The sequence below is a fragment of the Kogia breviceps genome, chromosome 4, assembly GCF_026419965.1.
Source record: "Kogia breviceps isolate mKogBre1 chromosome 4, mKogBre1 haplotype 1, whole genome shotgun sequence".
Taxonomy (NCBI): Eukaryota; Metazoa; Chordata; class Mammalia; order Artiodactyla; family Physeteridae; genus Kogia; species Kogia breviceps.
The window spans coordinates 17,783,749-17,802,447 of NC_081313.1; the positions used below are offsets into that span (position 1 = coordinate 17,783,749).

General features: G+C 37.6%; 1 protein-coding gene across 8 annotated transcripts in view; it reads right to left on the bottom strand.

Moving 5' to 3' along the window:
* CDH12 (cadherin 12) overlaps positions 1–18,699 on the bottom strand; it is a 1,002,553-nt gene that overhangs the window by 26,823 nt on the left and 957,031 nt on the right. For all 8 annotated transcript variants that reach the window (XM_067030826.1, XM_067030820.1, XM_067030821.1 and 5 more), the window contains one exon: positions 3,831–3,967. In XM_067030826.1, coding sequence (XP_066886927.1) covers positions 3,831–3,967 — 137 coding nt within the window. The remainder of the gene's footprint in view (positions 1–3,830; positions 3,968–18,699) is intronic.

Here is an 18,699-nt window from a genome sequence, read left to right on the forward strand (position 1 = left end):
AGTCTTTATAGGAGGGTCAGGGCCAAAACATATGCTAGTTCAATCTGCAGTAAGGTACACTTACACAATTTTGTTCCACTTGGCAGGGCAAGTGTGGGCTATTTATTTCTCAGTCATTCACCATAATGAGAGTTTCCTGCTGAGGCTGGCTAATTTGATCATTGAAAGCAGCCTTATGTACTAAAATATAAATAAAGTTTACTTTCAGACTCTGTGAACTCAAACAAAATAAGACCCACGATAATCTATTCTTACTGCAGAATCTTTAATTACCATGTGGTATATACTTAGCCTCTTTCTTTTTCATGGAGGTGTACAGTGTTCATCCTACCAGACTTCCTTGAGGTTCTAAATTCCACACAGTACTCTTTGAATAGACAGTGGAATGGACAAGGGGTAGATGTTTTAGAAATATTAGCTTGGCAGCCCTTTTACGTTGTGTGTATGTATGGATTATGAGTCTAAGTCTCAGTTCTGCATATGTCCAAGTGAGAGCCAACATAACTTATGAGAATCTACACAATGGGGTTTTCCTAATTTGGATTTAAGTAAAAACTACATCCAGCAGGTCAGAGAGGAGCCAGCATGTGCCCTAATTATATTAATAATTAACAAAATACAGTTCTAAGTGTGAAAAATCTAAGCTTTTAAGGAACAATGACGCTTGCTTGCACTGTATGGATGCATAGTCCTCTTCCATTTTCCAAATGCCTGGAGCTCAGGCTCTGACTGCAGGTACCAGACCTGCTATGATGGGTGCCCTCACACCATGATGATGATGGTTTTGGTAGCTGTAGTAGCCACTGGGGAGAAAGAGACCTTTTAGAGTTACAGTACAGGTGAGTGAATAACTAGCTGCAGACTTTCATCTTGAGTTAAGGTAATGGACCTAATACTCCTCCTTCTAAAAATATGCACATGTTTTGCATGTGCATTAATAGAAAGGGTGGGTCGCACAAGATAGTTTTCTAATGAAAACTATTCTATTGTGTACAATATATTTTTTGATAAACAGAAGTTTTTTGAACAGGCTACCTCTGGTCAGTTATCACTTACTATATCCAAGCCATTGAGAGTATCTATAATATAGTCGATAGAGGTCTTATAACCCATAACTTAGACATCTCATTTTTACTCTATTTGTCAAAGATCTTAGAATACTAAAGTTTATTTTCTAACTATATTAGAGTTAAGCTTTCCTCAGTGTTATGGAGGAAGGCACTAATTCAAAGTTGAAATAACTGAAAGCATGAAAAGCGTGATGAATAACATATGTAACTGTAAGAGGATGTGATATGGGAAAGAAGAAAGATGCCTAGCATGAAAGGAAACTTCAGGAAAACAAGTTAAAGAGAACTGGGGGACTGGCATTTGGTTCTGTTCTCCTCATAGAATGTCTTCTCAGGCAGCTGACTGGATGATCAGCTCTCAGAGCCTAACAGAGCAAGGAGGGCAGATTTGAAAGGAGACGGCATGACAGAGAAAGCATATGGTAGAGGAGCAGGCTGTAATGTACCTGTTCAGCATGACCAGGACGTGTGAATTTCCTCAGCGTCAAGTGGACAAAACAGAAAGCTGGAGTCGAGAAATCATGCTATTAATTCACCCAAGAAAGCTGTCCATTACACAAGGGGACCTGGAATTAAGAAGCTGTAAGGTCTACCACTGGCTGGGTGCCCATATCAAATTCATGGGCAAATGGGATGCTCAGAGACCCCAATACCAAATAGCTCAAAAATCACATGAAGAGAGCATTTGGGCAGTCCATTTAGCCAGTCAATTTTAATTCTAGAAGCAGTGGCAATGAGGGTAGCACTCTTTGGGGGGCAGATAAGAGAGATGTATGTGAAATAATGCCATTTGCAGCAACATGGATGGACTTAGAGATTATCAAATTAAGTAAACGAAGTCAGAGAGAGAAAGACAAATATGAGATATCGCTTATATGTGGGATCTAAAAAAAATATACAAAGGAACTTATTTCCAAGACAGAAATAGACTCACAGACATAGAAGACAAACTTATGTTTACCAAAGGGGAAAGAGGGTGAAGGGATAAATTAGGAGTTTAGGATTAAAATATACATGCTACTATATATAAAACAGATAATCAACAAGGACCTACTGTAGAGCACAGGGAATTATACTCAACATCTTGTAATAACGTACAATGGAAGAGAATATTTTAAAAGAATATATATATTTATACATATACATGTATAATTGAATCATTTTGCTGTACATCTTAAATGATCACATCATTGCAAATCAACTATATTTCAATAAAAAATCTTTAAAAGAGAGATTTATGCATTTTTACTTCTCTCTCTCTCCTTTCTACTCCAGCTGGAGAATCTTTACCCCCACTACCAAGGAATCAAAGTTCCAAATTATGGTGTCATTGAGTTCTTCAGTTATCTATTGTTGTACAACAAATGACCACAAAAATATAGTTGCTTGAAATAATTGCAATTGTAGTATTTCTCCCAATTTTGTGCATCAGAATCTGGGCAAGATTTGGCTGAGCATATATCCCATTTCGCATGGTAATGACGGAGGTTACATTGTGGTATTCAGCTAGCAAGCAGCCTGGCTAGAGGTTGCAAGATGGTTTTACTTACATATCCAGCGCTCTGGCAGGTATGGTTAGAAGGCTGAGCTGAGCTGGGATTGTCAACCTGACCACCAACACGTGACCTCTCTAGTATGGCTGCCTCAGAGCAGTCGTCTTCCAACATAACAGAGAAGTCGTCCAACAAACAAGACAGAAGCTACATGTTCTTTTATGCTAAATTTACCTTTAATAATCAGAATAACGTAAAAGTCATGAAATCGGCTAAAGGCATCATGAAGGCCCGGGAATAGGTGTCTGATTATGCATGTTTAGAAGCAGTTGTTGAAGATTAACAAAACTGTTTCCCATTTACACCCACTGAGTTGAGACTGACCAAAAACCCCTCAACAGAAAGGTTCACAGTTAGCTTCTCCCTACACTGAAAGGTGACATTAGCTGTCAGAGTACTTGCACCAGATGCACAAAAGAAAATAGGAGGAAAACAAAATGAAAGACACTCAGAAGGGATTTCTTCAAACCTTTCAAGAGAACCCAAGCAGAAGAATGGGTACGATGCACTCCTGTTACAGACAACTATCTTGATAGCCAAGGTCTCCACTCCCACCCTCGTCTGGTACCTTTGGAAGTTGTGATAATATCCTGAATAGCCCAGCCAAACACATAAGACCTATAATCACTCAGTCTAAAGGATTCTCTTCTGGACCAAGCAGAAACCAACACAAGGAGTCATTCCTGACAATCCTATAGATTCTGAGTGAAGAATTGCACTTAAAACTCCTGTATGTTTCACAATGATGTTCATAACAAAATATGTTTTAATGAAAGGAGAGAGAAAGAAGAGGGGTGAATTTAAAAATGCTCTCTTCAATTTCAGAAAATATTTCAGAAAAGATGATTTCATGTGATGGTTATTTCCTCCTGCCTGGTCTGTGAAGCTCTCGATAATATATGCAGGGATAAAGATGCGGAAAGACGGAACTCCGGTGGATTTTTGAGGTCATAGGGTGGAAAAGGATGAGATCTCACCATGAAAAGCACTGCTAGATATTCATGCAGTCCTGCAAACAGGGCTCATTGGTAGCTGTCACAATTTTTCTGGACTTATGCTCTGAGGAAAAGGAGCAGGTTTCTGAGTTTCCCCAAGAGACCACTTGGCTGTTAGTCCAAAAAAGAAAACACCTCAGCAGGGATTCATTTAAGAGTGTGAAATCCAAAGAATTGCAGTATAACATTGATTCTGTCCATGCCATACTTACTAACTTTACTCGCAATTATGGAGAAATTATACTGCGCGGTGCTTTCTCTGTCTAGTAATTCACTAGTAGAGATGGTTCCTTCAGTTGCATCTATTGTAAAGTAGCTGTCCCCATCACTCTTCCAATCTATGAAGTACCTGTATATAAAAAAGAGTAGATGCAAATGTGCAATGATTACACATTAATCATGATGGCAGTCAGGCTTACTTGACACAGTTCCTTATTTTTCTTCCTGTAGCTATTACCTACCTTGCAATAAAGAAGAGTATAAATGACAGCTTCTTTATTGCAAAGTCAGTATGCTCAAGGGGAAACTGGAAATAATGAAAGATTTAGTATTCCTGCTGTTCGTATTTTTTTAGGGCCTTGACACCTTGAAAGCTCAGCAGAGACTAAAATTCTAAAGCTGACCATGGATTTCCTTAACCTGCTGAATATTAAATCTTTTTCAAGCAGTAAAAGATTCCTTAATGGTGACTGTGGGAAGAGCTGGGGGTGGGAGAGGTATCTGGAAATAGCTACAAAGAACTGAGGGCAGAACACAGGTAGAGTCTTTGTCTCCATGGACAGAAAAAAAAAAAAAACCAAACATGTTAGGAAAAATAAGGGGAAAAATTTTAACTGACAATGGGATAATTGTACAGAAATATTTCCCTCAAACACATATATAAGGGTCATGGTTGTTTTATTACTCTAAATATCAGGATAACTTTCTTAAAAAAAACAAAAAAACAAAAAACAGTGACCTTGGCTAATAATGTCTCTTTATCTTCTGTATTAGCCGACCTTCTTGATAGTAACAGATGTCGCCTTCTTTATGTGAAACAGCAGGACTATGAAATGCAAGAAAGTGAATACAAGACATATTGCATTTGTATAAACCTTTATGTAACAGTGGATATAAAGAGTGATATATATAAAATTATTTTCAAACATATTTTCAATCATCACATTAACGGACATTTTGAAATCTTTCCACGTGCCAGGTATTGCTCTAAATATTTATATATGTTAACAAATTCCCAGAACAACCCTAAAAAATGAGTATTACCAATCTCCCCATTTTACATATGAGTAAAAAAACATATGCTGAAGTTCACAAAGTTCGAAAGTTTTAGAGCTGATATTTGAACCAGGTCATCAATGTTTTCCATATAAGTATCATAAGATAGTCTTACCAATTTTAAATGGATCATTTTTAAGTGGAAAAGGGCTCTGCTAATCAAAAGACTGAACGCATAATATGTTTATCACCATTTTTCTGGCCAGGGAATCAAGGTGAAGTCCTTACAAACAGTGGCTGAAACAGATGACATCATAGTAGTCAGCACATCTAAATCCCCAGGAAGTCATGAAAAATTAGTTAAGACATGTGTTTCAAAATTGCAAGTTATAATTTTGACAAACTGGTTACCTAAAACTGGGGCAGTTTGCATATCATTTTGGCGCTAGATCAAAACTAGTTTGCCTTTGTAGGTAAGATTTATAACTTGTCAATATTTGTTAGTAACTGATAAGATCAGAGTATGAACCAAGGTTTTTATCTGCCTTTGATATTTCTGTTGTTGATTTAAGATAATGCATGCCTTATGAATTCAATGTAACATGCTATCTCATAGAAATGCTCTCAAAAATTATAAATGAACTTAAGGTACATTTAAAACTCAAGGAGTACAAGATACAATGAGCTTAATTCTCTCTACTGCCTGATGTCCTTTTCTGAACAAAAAAGCATCTTCTCACAATACCCCTTTTCAGCACCTTTATTCAAGTTGAGCACATGCCTAATTTAAGAAGCAAATGGTTACTGAACCTCCTTCGTGACTATAGCATTTCTAAAGAATTGTTGGTGTAGACTAACGATGGTTAGTGTTTAATTGTAGAATTTACTAAATATTTGAGGAGTGCCCACTATGCACTAGACATTGTACGAGGGTTGAAACACATAAAAAGTAGTAAAGTAAGATGCCCACTAATAAAGAGCCTAGTTGGGGGAACACATATAAACAGATGATTTTTATGCCTGGTAGAAAGACAGAAAAGACACTACAGGAGTGCAAAGAAAAGATGCCTGGTTCAACACCTATTGATTCAGGCAAACCTTCCTGCACACGGTGTTTGGCTGACATTAGAAGGTTATAAAGGAATTATTCATGAGAAGAGAGAGGCAGACAAAGTGAGGAGAGGAGGAAAGGTATTTCAGGAAGCTGCAACAGCAGTAGCAAAACCATAGAGTTTGTGTGGGAAAATATAAGCTGTTGGGAAATACGGGAAAATATCTGAAAGGCACAATAACATGACAAAAGATAAGTGATTTAGGTCAAGGAGGGTCTCGTAAATTCTATTAAGGAGGTGGGACATGATCTTGTGGGTAATGAACACTTCGAAAGGTATAATTAGGGTATGGGTTAAGAGTTCATCACTTTTAAGGCACATGGTGGATGTATTTGAAGGGGACAAGGCTGTAAGCATTTCCTGAAGACCATTATCTTGCCAAGAGACAAAGATAAGAGGCTGGAAAGATATTTGATTCAATGGGTTGTGAGTAGTTGAAATAACTAGGGCTATGCGGGCTGAAAGAAAGAAGACATAAAACACGCTAGCCGCCTTTAATTTGATCAGGACACTCATGTGAAGCAGGTGTTAGATTTACTTGTTATGTTTCAGTGGGATACAGATGGGACAGGAGAATGGAATCTATAGATTTTGGATGAGTATATCAAAGACTTTTTGATGTCAAGCTGCACAGGGTCATAACGGGTTTCCTCAGAAAACCGTAAGTACCAGGACTAGTCAAATAATGACGTCGAAATATCTGGTGCAGATGTGGTATAACAAATTTAAGCGTGATTGGAGAGTCTGAATGTACCTTGCAATGCTGAGATTCTATTACTATTTTCCATATAGAATGAAATCTATTTCTCTTACTTTGCATGGAACAGGATACTTTCTAATTATTGTTTCCTATTAGCACTCTGTTCTAACCTTAACAATCATATCCTACTCTGAGCTCTGCAATAAAGCCTCACTTTTCAAACATATGCTTACTTTTTCCCTAAGCCTTATTTTTAATAATAGCTTCATTCACATACTATACAATTTCTCAATTTAAAATGAACAATTCAATCATTTTCATATATTCAAGTTGTGCAGTAGGTGGTAGGTTTTAAAACATTTTAAACTTATTAGTTCAAAACTTTTTCATTTAATTCATTAATTGGGATAAGCTCCAATTATCTGGAAATTTCACTTCTATAGGATAAAAATTGTGATGGTGGGCTTCCCTGGTGGCGCAGTGGTTGAGAGCCCGCCTGCCGACGCGGGGGACGCGGGTTCGTGCCCCGGTCCGGGAGGATCCCACGTGCCACGGAGCGGCTGGGCCCGTGAGCCGTGGCCAATGAGCCTGTGCTCCGCAACGGGAGAGGCCACAGCAGTGAGAGGCCCGCGTACCGCAAAAAAAAAAAAAAAAAATTGTGATGGTGCAAGGTTTCTGGATTTCTCCTCCGCTACTTTCTTTCGCATTAAGTGTATATTTTCTAGTGGAATTTAATTCTTTTAATAATGTTATACCATATTTTTGAGTTATTTTCTTATTATCTGCTCTAGATGTTACCATACGCAGCTTAACTTAGATTCAAATTTATATTAACTTAATTCTAATAAAATATAGAAATGTTACTCCTAGGTAGCCATGTGCTATTATATATCTATACATATAGGTAATGCATATATTGTTATCTATAGTACACGGATACAGTCAAAATGACAATAAAACATTGTTAATTAGTACTTTTATTATTTTATGTCTCTTAAAACTGAAAAAAATAAAGGAAAACGTTTTGGGAAGAGCTAACGTCCTCCAATCCTACGGGCTCTCTTACCCTGGTAAATTCTCTGCGTCACTGCTGCTGGCAGCGGATGGAGGCGTGACGATCTTCTCATGTTGACTCTGGGGGTGGAACAAGCAGCATGAGGCCAGTGATTGGGCCCCGTCTTATCAGCCTGCCTGCGGCAGAGCCTCTGCCGTGTGAGCGGAGTGGAGTGAGTGGAGGAAACAAACTGCCAATCTCAACCACACTCACCAGGAATTTCGCTTCTGAAAACTCAGAGTTGGGGAAGATGAGAAACGCTGGCATCCTGCCCCTCCTGGGAAGATACGGAATCCCATGACTGAGAGCCGAGGAGAGAGGAGCCATGTTTTCTCAGCCATTCCATGCAGAGTCCAGAGAGAATTCTCTATCAGGCTGAGCTGGGAGATGGGAGTGGAAGGGAAGAAACAGGGCTGGGGTCAAGTGCTACAGTCTCTTGGTGTCCTTATCGTGTTTTAATAGATCTTCTTGAATAAATGTTTCTTCATTTGCTATATGCTCTTAGGAAATTTTCCAGAGACCGTCCGTATATGATTGTAATTTTTTTTTTTTTTTCGGTACGCGGGCCTCTCACTGTCGTGGCCCCTCCCGTTGCGGAGCACAGGCTCCGGACGCGCAGGCGCAGCGGCCATGGCTCACGGGCCCAGCCGCTCCGCGGCACGTGGGATCCTTCCGGACCGGGGCACGAACCCGTGTCCCCTGCATCAGCAGGCGGACTCTCAACCACTGCGCCACCAGGGAAGCCCTGATTGTAATTTTTAAAAATAATTTTCACCATTTATGCTGTTTCACTGGGAGCACGTCTTTAGAGCTTCTCATGCTGCCATCCCTTAAGTAGAACCTCCATCAGTTTTTGGAATTCCTTTCTTCTTTTCTCATTTACTCCAGTTAAACTGCATGATATTATTTAAAGCTCTTCTGCATGTATTTGCATTGCTGCGAATCTCTGCAATGAATAGGTCCTTTTCTGATGCTCATAGCACTCAATTGTTTTGCAGATTTTGGCAAACATAAGACAGATTATATACATTTTGTGCCTGTGGTTGTCTTTCTTGCTCAAGGCCCTTTAAATTACTTGAGGCTACTTTATTCATCTCTGTGTGGCCAAGGACCTGGGACGTTATTTGCACATTATAGCATCTGCAACTTAAACACTATATTGAATCAATGCACAGATCCTATTCTTACTACCTATATAATAGTTAAATATTTCTACTTCAAACCCTATTTAGGGTTTTAGGAATGTCTTATTTAGGACAACAGAATCTTTCTGGTTTGCTAAGGACTTTCTCAGTACTAGTGCTGAATATCCTGAGATCCAAAAAACTCCTTGGTCCCAGGAACAAACTGGGACGATTGATTACCTTACTTCTAGTTAATTCTTACAGCATATTTTAGAGTTTAGAAAGCTGAGTCAAACAGAATCTATGCACAATGAATCATTACACACCCACAGTTCATTTTAAATTTAGGTCTGTCTGGTAATGTGTTTAAAAATTCAAGAACTTACTTATTGCATACATAAAATAATGTGCCTATCTCTGTTTTATCTATCTGTCTAACTATCTACCAAAATCCAATATCTTAGAAGGTGAGTAAGCAAATTTCATTTATTTAGTCATTTCAGTCTAACACTGACATAGAGTTTGCATTCCATAAATTAATCACCCCTGAGAGGCAAAGAAAGAGATACAGAATTAAGAACATGAACTTTTTCGAGAAAGAACTAGGGCGATATACCGGTGCCTCCACTTACCTTGTGCACTTAGGTTAGCAATCTTGCTCCCTAATGCCTGTTCTCCTTGTCTTCTGTAAAATTTGGGAAAATAATACCTACCTAGCAATATAAAAGTAAGTGTGGTACAGACAAAATGAGATAAGATATATGTACCTAGGTATGGAATCATTCATGTGGGGTGTGTACATCTCGGTAAGTGTGTGTATATATCCTTTCCTCCCTCTCTCTTTCCACATTATTGATTATTTTGTATTATTTTTCAATTTAAAAAAAAACCTCTTCCTATCACACAAATGTATGCTTTGTTCTAGAACAAAGTTGTGACATATGTAGCCTTCAAATTTAAAACACCTGAACTACGAAGCCCCCCAAGCCCAAACACGTGAAGTACAAACCATGGGCACCATATAGCCAGGCCTTATTTCTTACAATGGTGCTTTGGTTCTCATACACTATTTTCTGGCATCTAGTTTTTATCTCCATCACCTTGTGATGTTTGATACCCCTTCCTCTGGATGTTATCCTCTTAGAAAGCTTACTGCCTTCTTATCTGAACATTTTCTACTCAGTAAAACATTTTCAGCATCTTCCCATAGCCAGTTAGACTCTTAACACTAGGTTCTGGCATTTTCCTAAGGTCCTACCTTTGTGTGACTGGCTGATTCCTGTGCCTGACTGAATGATAAACATTAGACAATAGCCATTTTCTACTGTGGTATTTTGCCCACTATAGCAATTAGGAGACATAGATAAGATGGGGCCATCAATGAACTGACAATGAAAACACTCCTACATTTCCTGGATATTTTCAGAGAAGACATGAACCGGTTATAAGGTGTCTAGATCAGCTTCAGGAGAATCATCCGCCCAGAGTTAGCCATCACTGGTTTACTTTGGGTTTGCTACAGTCCACATTCAATCTAAGGGTAGATTGATATCTTAATTGCAACTAATCATGTAACCGAGCACGACCCTATGAGGATTTCCCAAGATAGACTCCCACCCATGTCCTCCAGCTGCCTTTTGTCTGTAGAAACACTTTACTCAAAGAATAAATTTAACTAGAGAAGTGAGAAAATACAGAAAGAAAGGAAAACAGTCAAGCAAGACAAAATAATAATAATACTCTGGCCATTAAACAAAGTCAAGGATCTCCTGCGCCATGTCCTTTAAGCTGTTTTGCAGATACTGAAACCCCCAGCAGGTGGAAGAAATTAACTGCGTGCTGTGCACAAGCATGTAGACCCCAGACTGGTTGGAACCAGAAGGTTGATGATGCTGATTCCCGATTACCTCACTACCAACCAATCAGAAAAACGCCCAAGAGCTAATCACACACCCCTCAACCCCATTCCCTCACCCTGTCTTTAAAAACCTTCCCTTGAAAGCCTTCCGGGAGTTTGGATCTTTTAAGCAGTAGTTGCCCTGTACTCCTTGCTAGGCTCCCTGCAATAAAGCTATTCTTTTCTACTTCACCCAAAAATCTGTCTTGGAGATTCAATTTGGTGCTGGTGTACAGAGGCCGGGTTTCAGCAAAAATCACAATATAATATAAACTGTCTAATTTGGCCCAACTCACCAGTTTAAATGAGTAAAACTTTTAGGTACATATTGTGTTTGAGTCATGTTATACTTACTTGGTGAGTAGATGAAATTCAAATTTAAAAAAGATGCTTAGGATAGATATGTGATACAAATCTATAGTTCTTAAAAGTATGCACAGTGACTGTTGATAAGACACCTGTTTTAACAATTCAATGGAAATCAAAAATTAATGCATTAACTTAATTCGTGCAGACCCCTCGACAGAGAACAATTTTATTATTTTTCTGAAAAGGAGTTTTCAGAAATGCCTTAAAGTTCTGTTATCTTCATTAGGTAAACACTCCCCTTAAAATTGTTTCTTTTAGGGCTTCCCTGGTGGCACAGTGGTTGGGAGTCCGCCTGCCGATGCGGGGGACGCGGGTTCGTGTCTCGGTCCGGGAGGATCCCACATGCCGCAGAGCGGCTGGGCCCGTGAGCCATGGCCGCTGAGCCTGCGCGTCTGGAGCCTGTGCTCCGCAACGGGAGAGGCCACAGCAGTGAGAGGCCCGCGTACAGAAAAAAAAATAATAATAATAATTTGTTTCTTTCAATTTGCTTAATAACTTTCTTACAGTTAATGGAAAAGCTAACTTTGACCCTGTCCCAATTCTCGGACACATTTTGTAAATAAGTACTTGATGATACAGAGTACTTTAAAAGTATTACATCTCATTTTTTAAGCAATAATAACGTTAAGAGTAATGACTCAGGTCATGGAGGGAAATATTTTATCCAGGTACTAATGATAGATCAAAATCTCTTTACTCTTCACTCTTTGCTAGTGTTTATTTAAAAAAATTTTTTTTTGCTCTGGTGGCAGATAACTAAATGAAAGTAAATTCAGTACAGTTTATTTCTATAAACACTTTACTAAGAATTTAAGCCACATACAACACTTTGATTGTAGTTGCTTCATCAACATCGCAATTAAATTGTTTTCTGAGGAATCCCAATATGTTTCTCTCAAACTTCCTTAAATAGTAGTTGCTAATTTCCTACTAGTTCCTTTTAGTTTAGTTTTTTTTTTCCTAATCCTCCTCCTCATTCTTATTTTCCTCATCACAGATTACATCTTAGTTTAGATAGCTCCCCTTGTTTGGTTTAAATGTTTGAGGAGAAGTTAAACACTAGATCAAATTATTAAATTAATAAAGGCAGAACTATTCTGTCCTTAAATTCTATTTGGAAGCAAGTGATACGAATAAAATAGCTCTCTAAAGAAAAAGAAATACACTATAATCTACATATTATTAAAATCATAGTTGTTATACTTTTCCTCAATGTTGCTTACGCTTTCCTCATTCTGGGAGTCTTTTTTTAAGTTATTTTTTAATAGCCATATGTGGTCTGCTGACTGTGTATGATTCTAGATGTTACGTTTCTAGATGTTAACCCTCGTCTGCTCCCAAAGCTTTACACCTGGCCTTTGGTTTATTTTTCAGAGACCTCAAAGCAGCTTCCTCTAATGGAAAGAAAATAAAGTCTAGGTAAATATTGATTAAATATGGGCTCTGCACAGGGAGATCAGCTCGGTGCTTTGTGACCACCTAGAGGGGTGGGATAGGGAGGGGGGGAGGGTGGGAGACGCAAGAGGGAAGAGATATGGGGACATATGTATATGTATAACTGATTCTCTTTGCTATAAAGCAGAAAATGACACACCATTGTAAAGCAATTATACTCTAATAACGATGTTAAAATATATATATATATTTAAAAATGGGCTCTGCACTTAAGAGCTGAAATAGCAAGCATGTCATGGCAGTTTTCTCATTATTAAAAATATGGACAATATTTTGGGTAAATAAGTAAAGAATGTGATTGTGCCTTTGCTCAAGGTCTTCCCATGAAGGCTTGCCAAATTCTTCTAGGAAGCATTTATTGCTTCCTTATTACAAAATTCTATATTCTTACTTCGTTCATCTTATTTATCTATTTCAATTTGTATTAACAGTCTTTCTCAAATAAGAAGAGCAAAATAATTGTATTTTGTTTTCATGATTATACAGAAAGTTTCTTTAGAGTAGGATTGAATTTATTGTTCTATCCATAATATCTTGTACTTGCATGTATGCATTTAATTATTTTATAAGGACATCTGACTTTTCCTCTTAATAATGACCTGATCACATTCATGCATGGAAATATTTGTTTTATATATTTTGAGTATTTAGACATACTTATTCTGAAGTCTTTTTATCACAACTGTTCCCTGAACTGAATCAAATGCCTGTCGTTCCTAATCAAGTTGGATTTATTTACTGTCACTGGAGGCCACGGCCAAATGTCTCTGAAGAAAGATGCCATTTTAACTAGAGTAATTTACCATTTGATACCCAAATATGGACACCATATTTGAAAGAAAGCTTTTATTTACTGTTTTGTTTTGGTTTTTCTTTTTCTGGTAACTGATTTTTCATTTCCTCCTGTGATTATCTACTCTTTAGCTCATTTCTCTCTGAAACTTACATTCTCTTATTAAATAATCTGGGGCAGCTTATAAACTGGATCCTGATTATTACAATATTTTCCATGGAGAAGAATTTATATCTATTTATGATATATTTAAAGTAACTAATCTTTAAAAAATCAAAATAATTTTAAAACTTCAAACAACTGTGAGAAAAGGGCTATTTATTCTCTAAGAGCATGTATATAAATTATAGAGAGAAGGGAAACAGCTATGAAATTTGCACTCACATAGAGCACTCAGCACTTTGAGAGAAAGCAAAGAAACTGAACCTCCAGCAGGTAAAATGTAAACCCAAAACATTTAAGTCAGTAATAAAGATCACAGACTTGGACATTCTTTCATTCTTAGGAGCTATGTGAAGCATAACAAGATAGCCTCAAAAACAGTTCACCATCCTAATATCCGGACACACAGCCACGGTATCATTAGAATACTATAAAATGTCTTAAAATAAAAGCAAATTCATCATTGGCTACCAAGGTCCAATCCTCATAAAAATTAGAGCTGTAGATCTGTATCACAAATCCACTGAATTTTGTCAATAAATACTTAGTTATGTCTAAATCTTATAAGGACTTTGTAGTTGTCTAGAAAAATAAAAGGTAATAAATAATAAGATTTTTTTCCATATGTACAAAATATGTCAACAAAAGAACTGTACATTTTGTTTCTATATTTCCAGCCTGAACAATGTCAATTTTCTCATAGCTGAATTAAACATTTTTCAGATTTGGTTAAAGTTATTGTAAGGTTTAAACCAGGGAAACCTATGTAAATGTATAGCATTCTTGCAGGTATATAATAAGGCCCTTAGTTGTCATATCTTAAAGAATCAAATATTGTACATTTTTTACTGACTTGTTTTGAATTTCTGTCTATTTTGTTTAAGAAGCTACTAAAAACTATGAAATTTATTTGTATATTCAACAATCCTAGAATTACAGAGCAACTCAAAAACCTAATAAATATTTAGATTAAACGTTAGCAGTAGAGCAATTAGTATTTTGACCTTTAGAATCTGGCTGCTTATGTTCAAATTATTTTCCCATCTTTACTGAAGACATGATTGGGTCTTCCTGGGCCTCAGTTTATACCGCTGTAAAATAATAGCTGTGATGTTTAAAGAACTGTGACCAAAGGGCTCAGCCCAAAGACACATTCAAATAAGTTATTACAATGTCACTCTATGTTGTTAGTTAACTGCCACTGAAGCAAACAAGAGTAAACTTGCTCATCTTGGTACATGTTCTTTGCAAAAGCTCCTCTCATGTTGATCATCAATGAAGACATCATTTGAAGGGGAAAACAAAATAAGTTTCTTCACAAAGGAATTTCTCATTCTCCACAATTAAGTTAAATTCTCCATCCACAACTTCTCAAATGAGTTACTCTTAAATATTCAGTTGGTATAAATGTGCAGGGAATGCTCTTTTCTCCAGTGCAAACAAAATAAGCAGAGTATACTAGTAAAGGTACTTCCTTTCTTTAATATTGTCAACTGCAAATACAATCCCATTGTAAGAAGGAGATTCTGGTGGATGAATAATTTGATAAGCACCTGTAGGAAGCTTACATATAGTCAATTGTTTCACTGGAGGTGGCTTCTGCTGTTTCTGGGCAATGGTTAAGCAGGAAGATTAAGGAGAGATTAGATATGCAAATCAAGTCACTGATAAACAACTCCGAGCTAGCATTAAAAAAAATCTGAAAATGAGGTTTACCAAATCTCAACTTTTTTCTTTACTTTTGTGCAACAATTCTATTCCCTCCAATTCCCTCCCACCCTCTATTTCATCTCCTTCATCTTAGACTTTTAAGGATGCATATTTTGGGCTTCCCTGGTGGCGCAGTGGTTGGGAGTACGCCTGCCGATGCAGGGGACACGGGTTCGTGCCCCGGTCCGGGAAGATCCCACCTGCTGCGGAGCGGCTGGGTCCGTGAGCCATGGCCGCTAGGCCTGCGCGTCCAGAGCCTGGGCTCCACCATGGGAGAGGCCACAACAGTGAGAGGCCCACGTACCAAAAAAAAAAGAATGTATATTTTGGAGAAAAGTCCTTTACCAGATGTGTCTCTTGCAAGTATGTTAACATTCACAATGTGAATGCTAACTGAAAGAGATGAGGTAAGCAGTACTCAGAAAGGATTAGCAATTTTATCTTAATAAATATATAACCTTATGGGTAAAATATTTCTTCCCAATTGCTATCAGAACTTTCAGTATTTTTTAAGAGAACAAGCCATAAAAATAAATTATTTTGCTCTCTGTTAAATAATAGAAACTAGAATATGAAAGAGTAATTAGAGTTATACCAAACAAGTAACGGGACTCTACATATGAAAGCATTTTTAAAGTTCACCTTACGAAAAGCGTGTTAGTCTCTTTATCAGAAACTATCTTTCATGAATTACTTAATTAATTCTAAGTGGGGATAACAACTGGCATTTAACAACAGCTAGGACTAAATACAACTGAAAGAAATATTGTAAATTTTTAGATCATTTGAAAGTGTATAGAGAACATAAGTGGATAAAAAATGCAAAAAATGTAAAATAAAAAGAATAGAGATATTGTGTACAAATGGTAGACATGGAAAGAAAAAGCAGATAGAAATGTATATTATAAAATATTTCAAAGAAACTACAGGAAAAAAATAAAAAGGAGTGTGGAATTTAGACATTGCAGTAGTAGCTAATCATGTTAACATGGGGGAGTTTGCCCTATTTGACTTTTTCACAACTGTGCTACACTTAGTGTTTAGGACTCTCAAGAGAGAGAATTATTTTTTGAAGTTGAATTTTGTATAATGTCTACTTGCAAATGCACTGATAGCATTTAGCTTCCATTTATAGCTATAGCTTCTATTTATAGAAGCTAAGGACCCCAAAAGCCATTTTACCAAAAGAAAAAAAGAAAAGTATATTCTTGATTACATTGTGATAAAATAGCAGAAGTTAAGACCTATGAAGATTATATCCAAACACCCTGGTCTACAGACCCGTACAAAATAAGAAGACCTATTGTATTTATATATCTAGGTCTAGATCTAGATCTGCTTATAATCAATTAAAAATTATAAATGCACACATAAACATGCATAAACATTCTACATTTCATTAACCAGTTGCTTTATATATTAGGATAAATACATCAAGAAAATTTTAAAATTAAATCAATTTTGCATATAGTATTTGAAAGAACAAGGAAATATTCTTAACTCTCCAGCACCCTTTCATTTTCTGCATTTTGAAGATGGTGGTTAAAAAAGTAAATATATATTTATGCAATAAGCTAAAAATGACAAATACCATGATAGAGTTCTATAGTGTCTTTAGTGAATATGAAAGATGTGTAAAAGACAACACTGATAAGAGAAAGAGAAGTGAGTTAGAATAGCAATGAGGATGCATACGGTTTTGCCACGTAAAACGGCAGAAGTCTAGGATGAAGGCCATGAAATAGAGGGTAAGATACTGTTTTAATTGGATGGAATTTAATTGTGTGAACAAAGGTAAAGAGGAAAGTGGAGGGTTTTTTTGTTTGTTTGTTTTGTTTTTTGTTTTTTTGTCTGTTTGTTTTTTTTTTGCGGTAGGCGGGCCTCTCACTGTTGTGGCCTCTCCCGTTGTGGAGCCCAGGCTCTGGACGTCCAGGCTCAGCGGCCATGGCTCACGGGCCCAGCCACTCCGCGGCACGTGGGATCCTCCCGGACCGGAGCACGAACCCGTGTCCCCTGCATCGGCAGGCGGACTCTCAACCACTGAGCCACCAGGGAAGCCCCAAAAGTGGAGTTTTGATGACCCTCATTTTCAGATTCCTTAATTCTAGTCCTGAGTTTTATAATATTTCAGGTTTGCATATCCTTGTCCTCCACAGGTAGCCATTAACCAGAAACTCGGTGCAAGTTAGACTCAGTGAGACAACTGAGTATGTATAAGCTTCATACATGCTCTTAACAAGTAATGCCTCCATCGTAATCTCTCTTTTACAATGAGATTGTATCTGTAGTTGAGAATTTTAAAGAAAGGCAAACCTTTTGTTGCTTATTTGTATGCACTGGAAAAAAATAGCATTCTTAAAAACTGAGCAATATGAAAACGAACAGCCCAATTAAAAATGGGTCGAAGACCTTAACAAACGTCTTACCAAAGAAGATATATTGATACAAATGGCAAATAAGCACATGAAAAGATGCTCCACATCATATGTTATCCGGGAAATGCAAATTGAAACAACGATAAGGTACCACTACACACTTAATAGAAAGGCCAAAATCCAGAACACCAGCAACACCAAACGCGGTCAAGGATGTGGAGCCACAGGCGCTCTCATTCATTGATGGTGGGAGTGCAAGATGACACGGCCACCTTGGAAGACAGTTTGAGGGTCTCTTACAAATCTCAACATACTCTTCCCATCTGATCCAGTAATTGCACTCCTTGGTGTTGACACACAGGAGCTGACAATTTATGTTCACATTAAAAACCTGTAGATGGATATTTATACAGCTTTCTTAGTAATTCCTAGGACTTAAAGAACACTCAAGATGTTCAGTGGGTGAGTGGTACATGCTGACAACAGAATGCATTTTTTTTTTTTTTTTTTTTGCGGTACGCGGGCCTCTCACTGTTGTGGCCTCTCCCGCCGCGGAGCGCAGGCTCCGGACGCGCAGGCGCAGCGGCCATGGCTCACGGGCCCAGGCGCTCCGCGGCATGTGGGATCTTCCCGGACCGGGGCACGAACCCGTGTCCCCTGCATCGGCAGGCGGACTCCCAACCACTGCGCCACCAGGGAAGCCCCAGAATACATTCTAGCACTAAAAAGAAATGAGCTATCAAACTATGACGAGATATGGAGAAAGCTTTATGTAAATAGTAAGTTCAGTTGTTCTACTAAATACTATCATAATTTACACATGGAAGTTTATATACATAAAATAGATTTTCGTTTACATTATCAGTCTCTTATCCAACCCATCTTATATGGAGTGGGTTTAGAATGGAATTGTCCATTTTCTCATTTTATACAGGAACATACTTTGATTCAATTTTATTTTCAAGTTCATTCATAGGATAACTAAGATTTTTAAATGTTTGGAACAAAAGAAAAATAGCACATACTGAGCAGAATTATCCACTGAAATCTCTCTGTAACTTAAATCCAAAACAAATATTAATTTCCGATGTAACTGAATAGTCACCTGTTTTAAA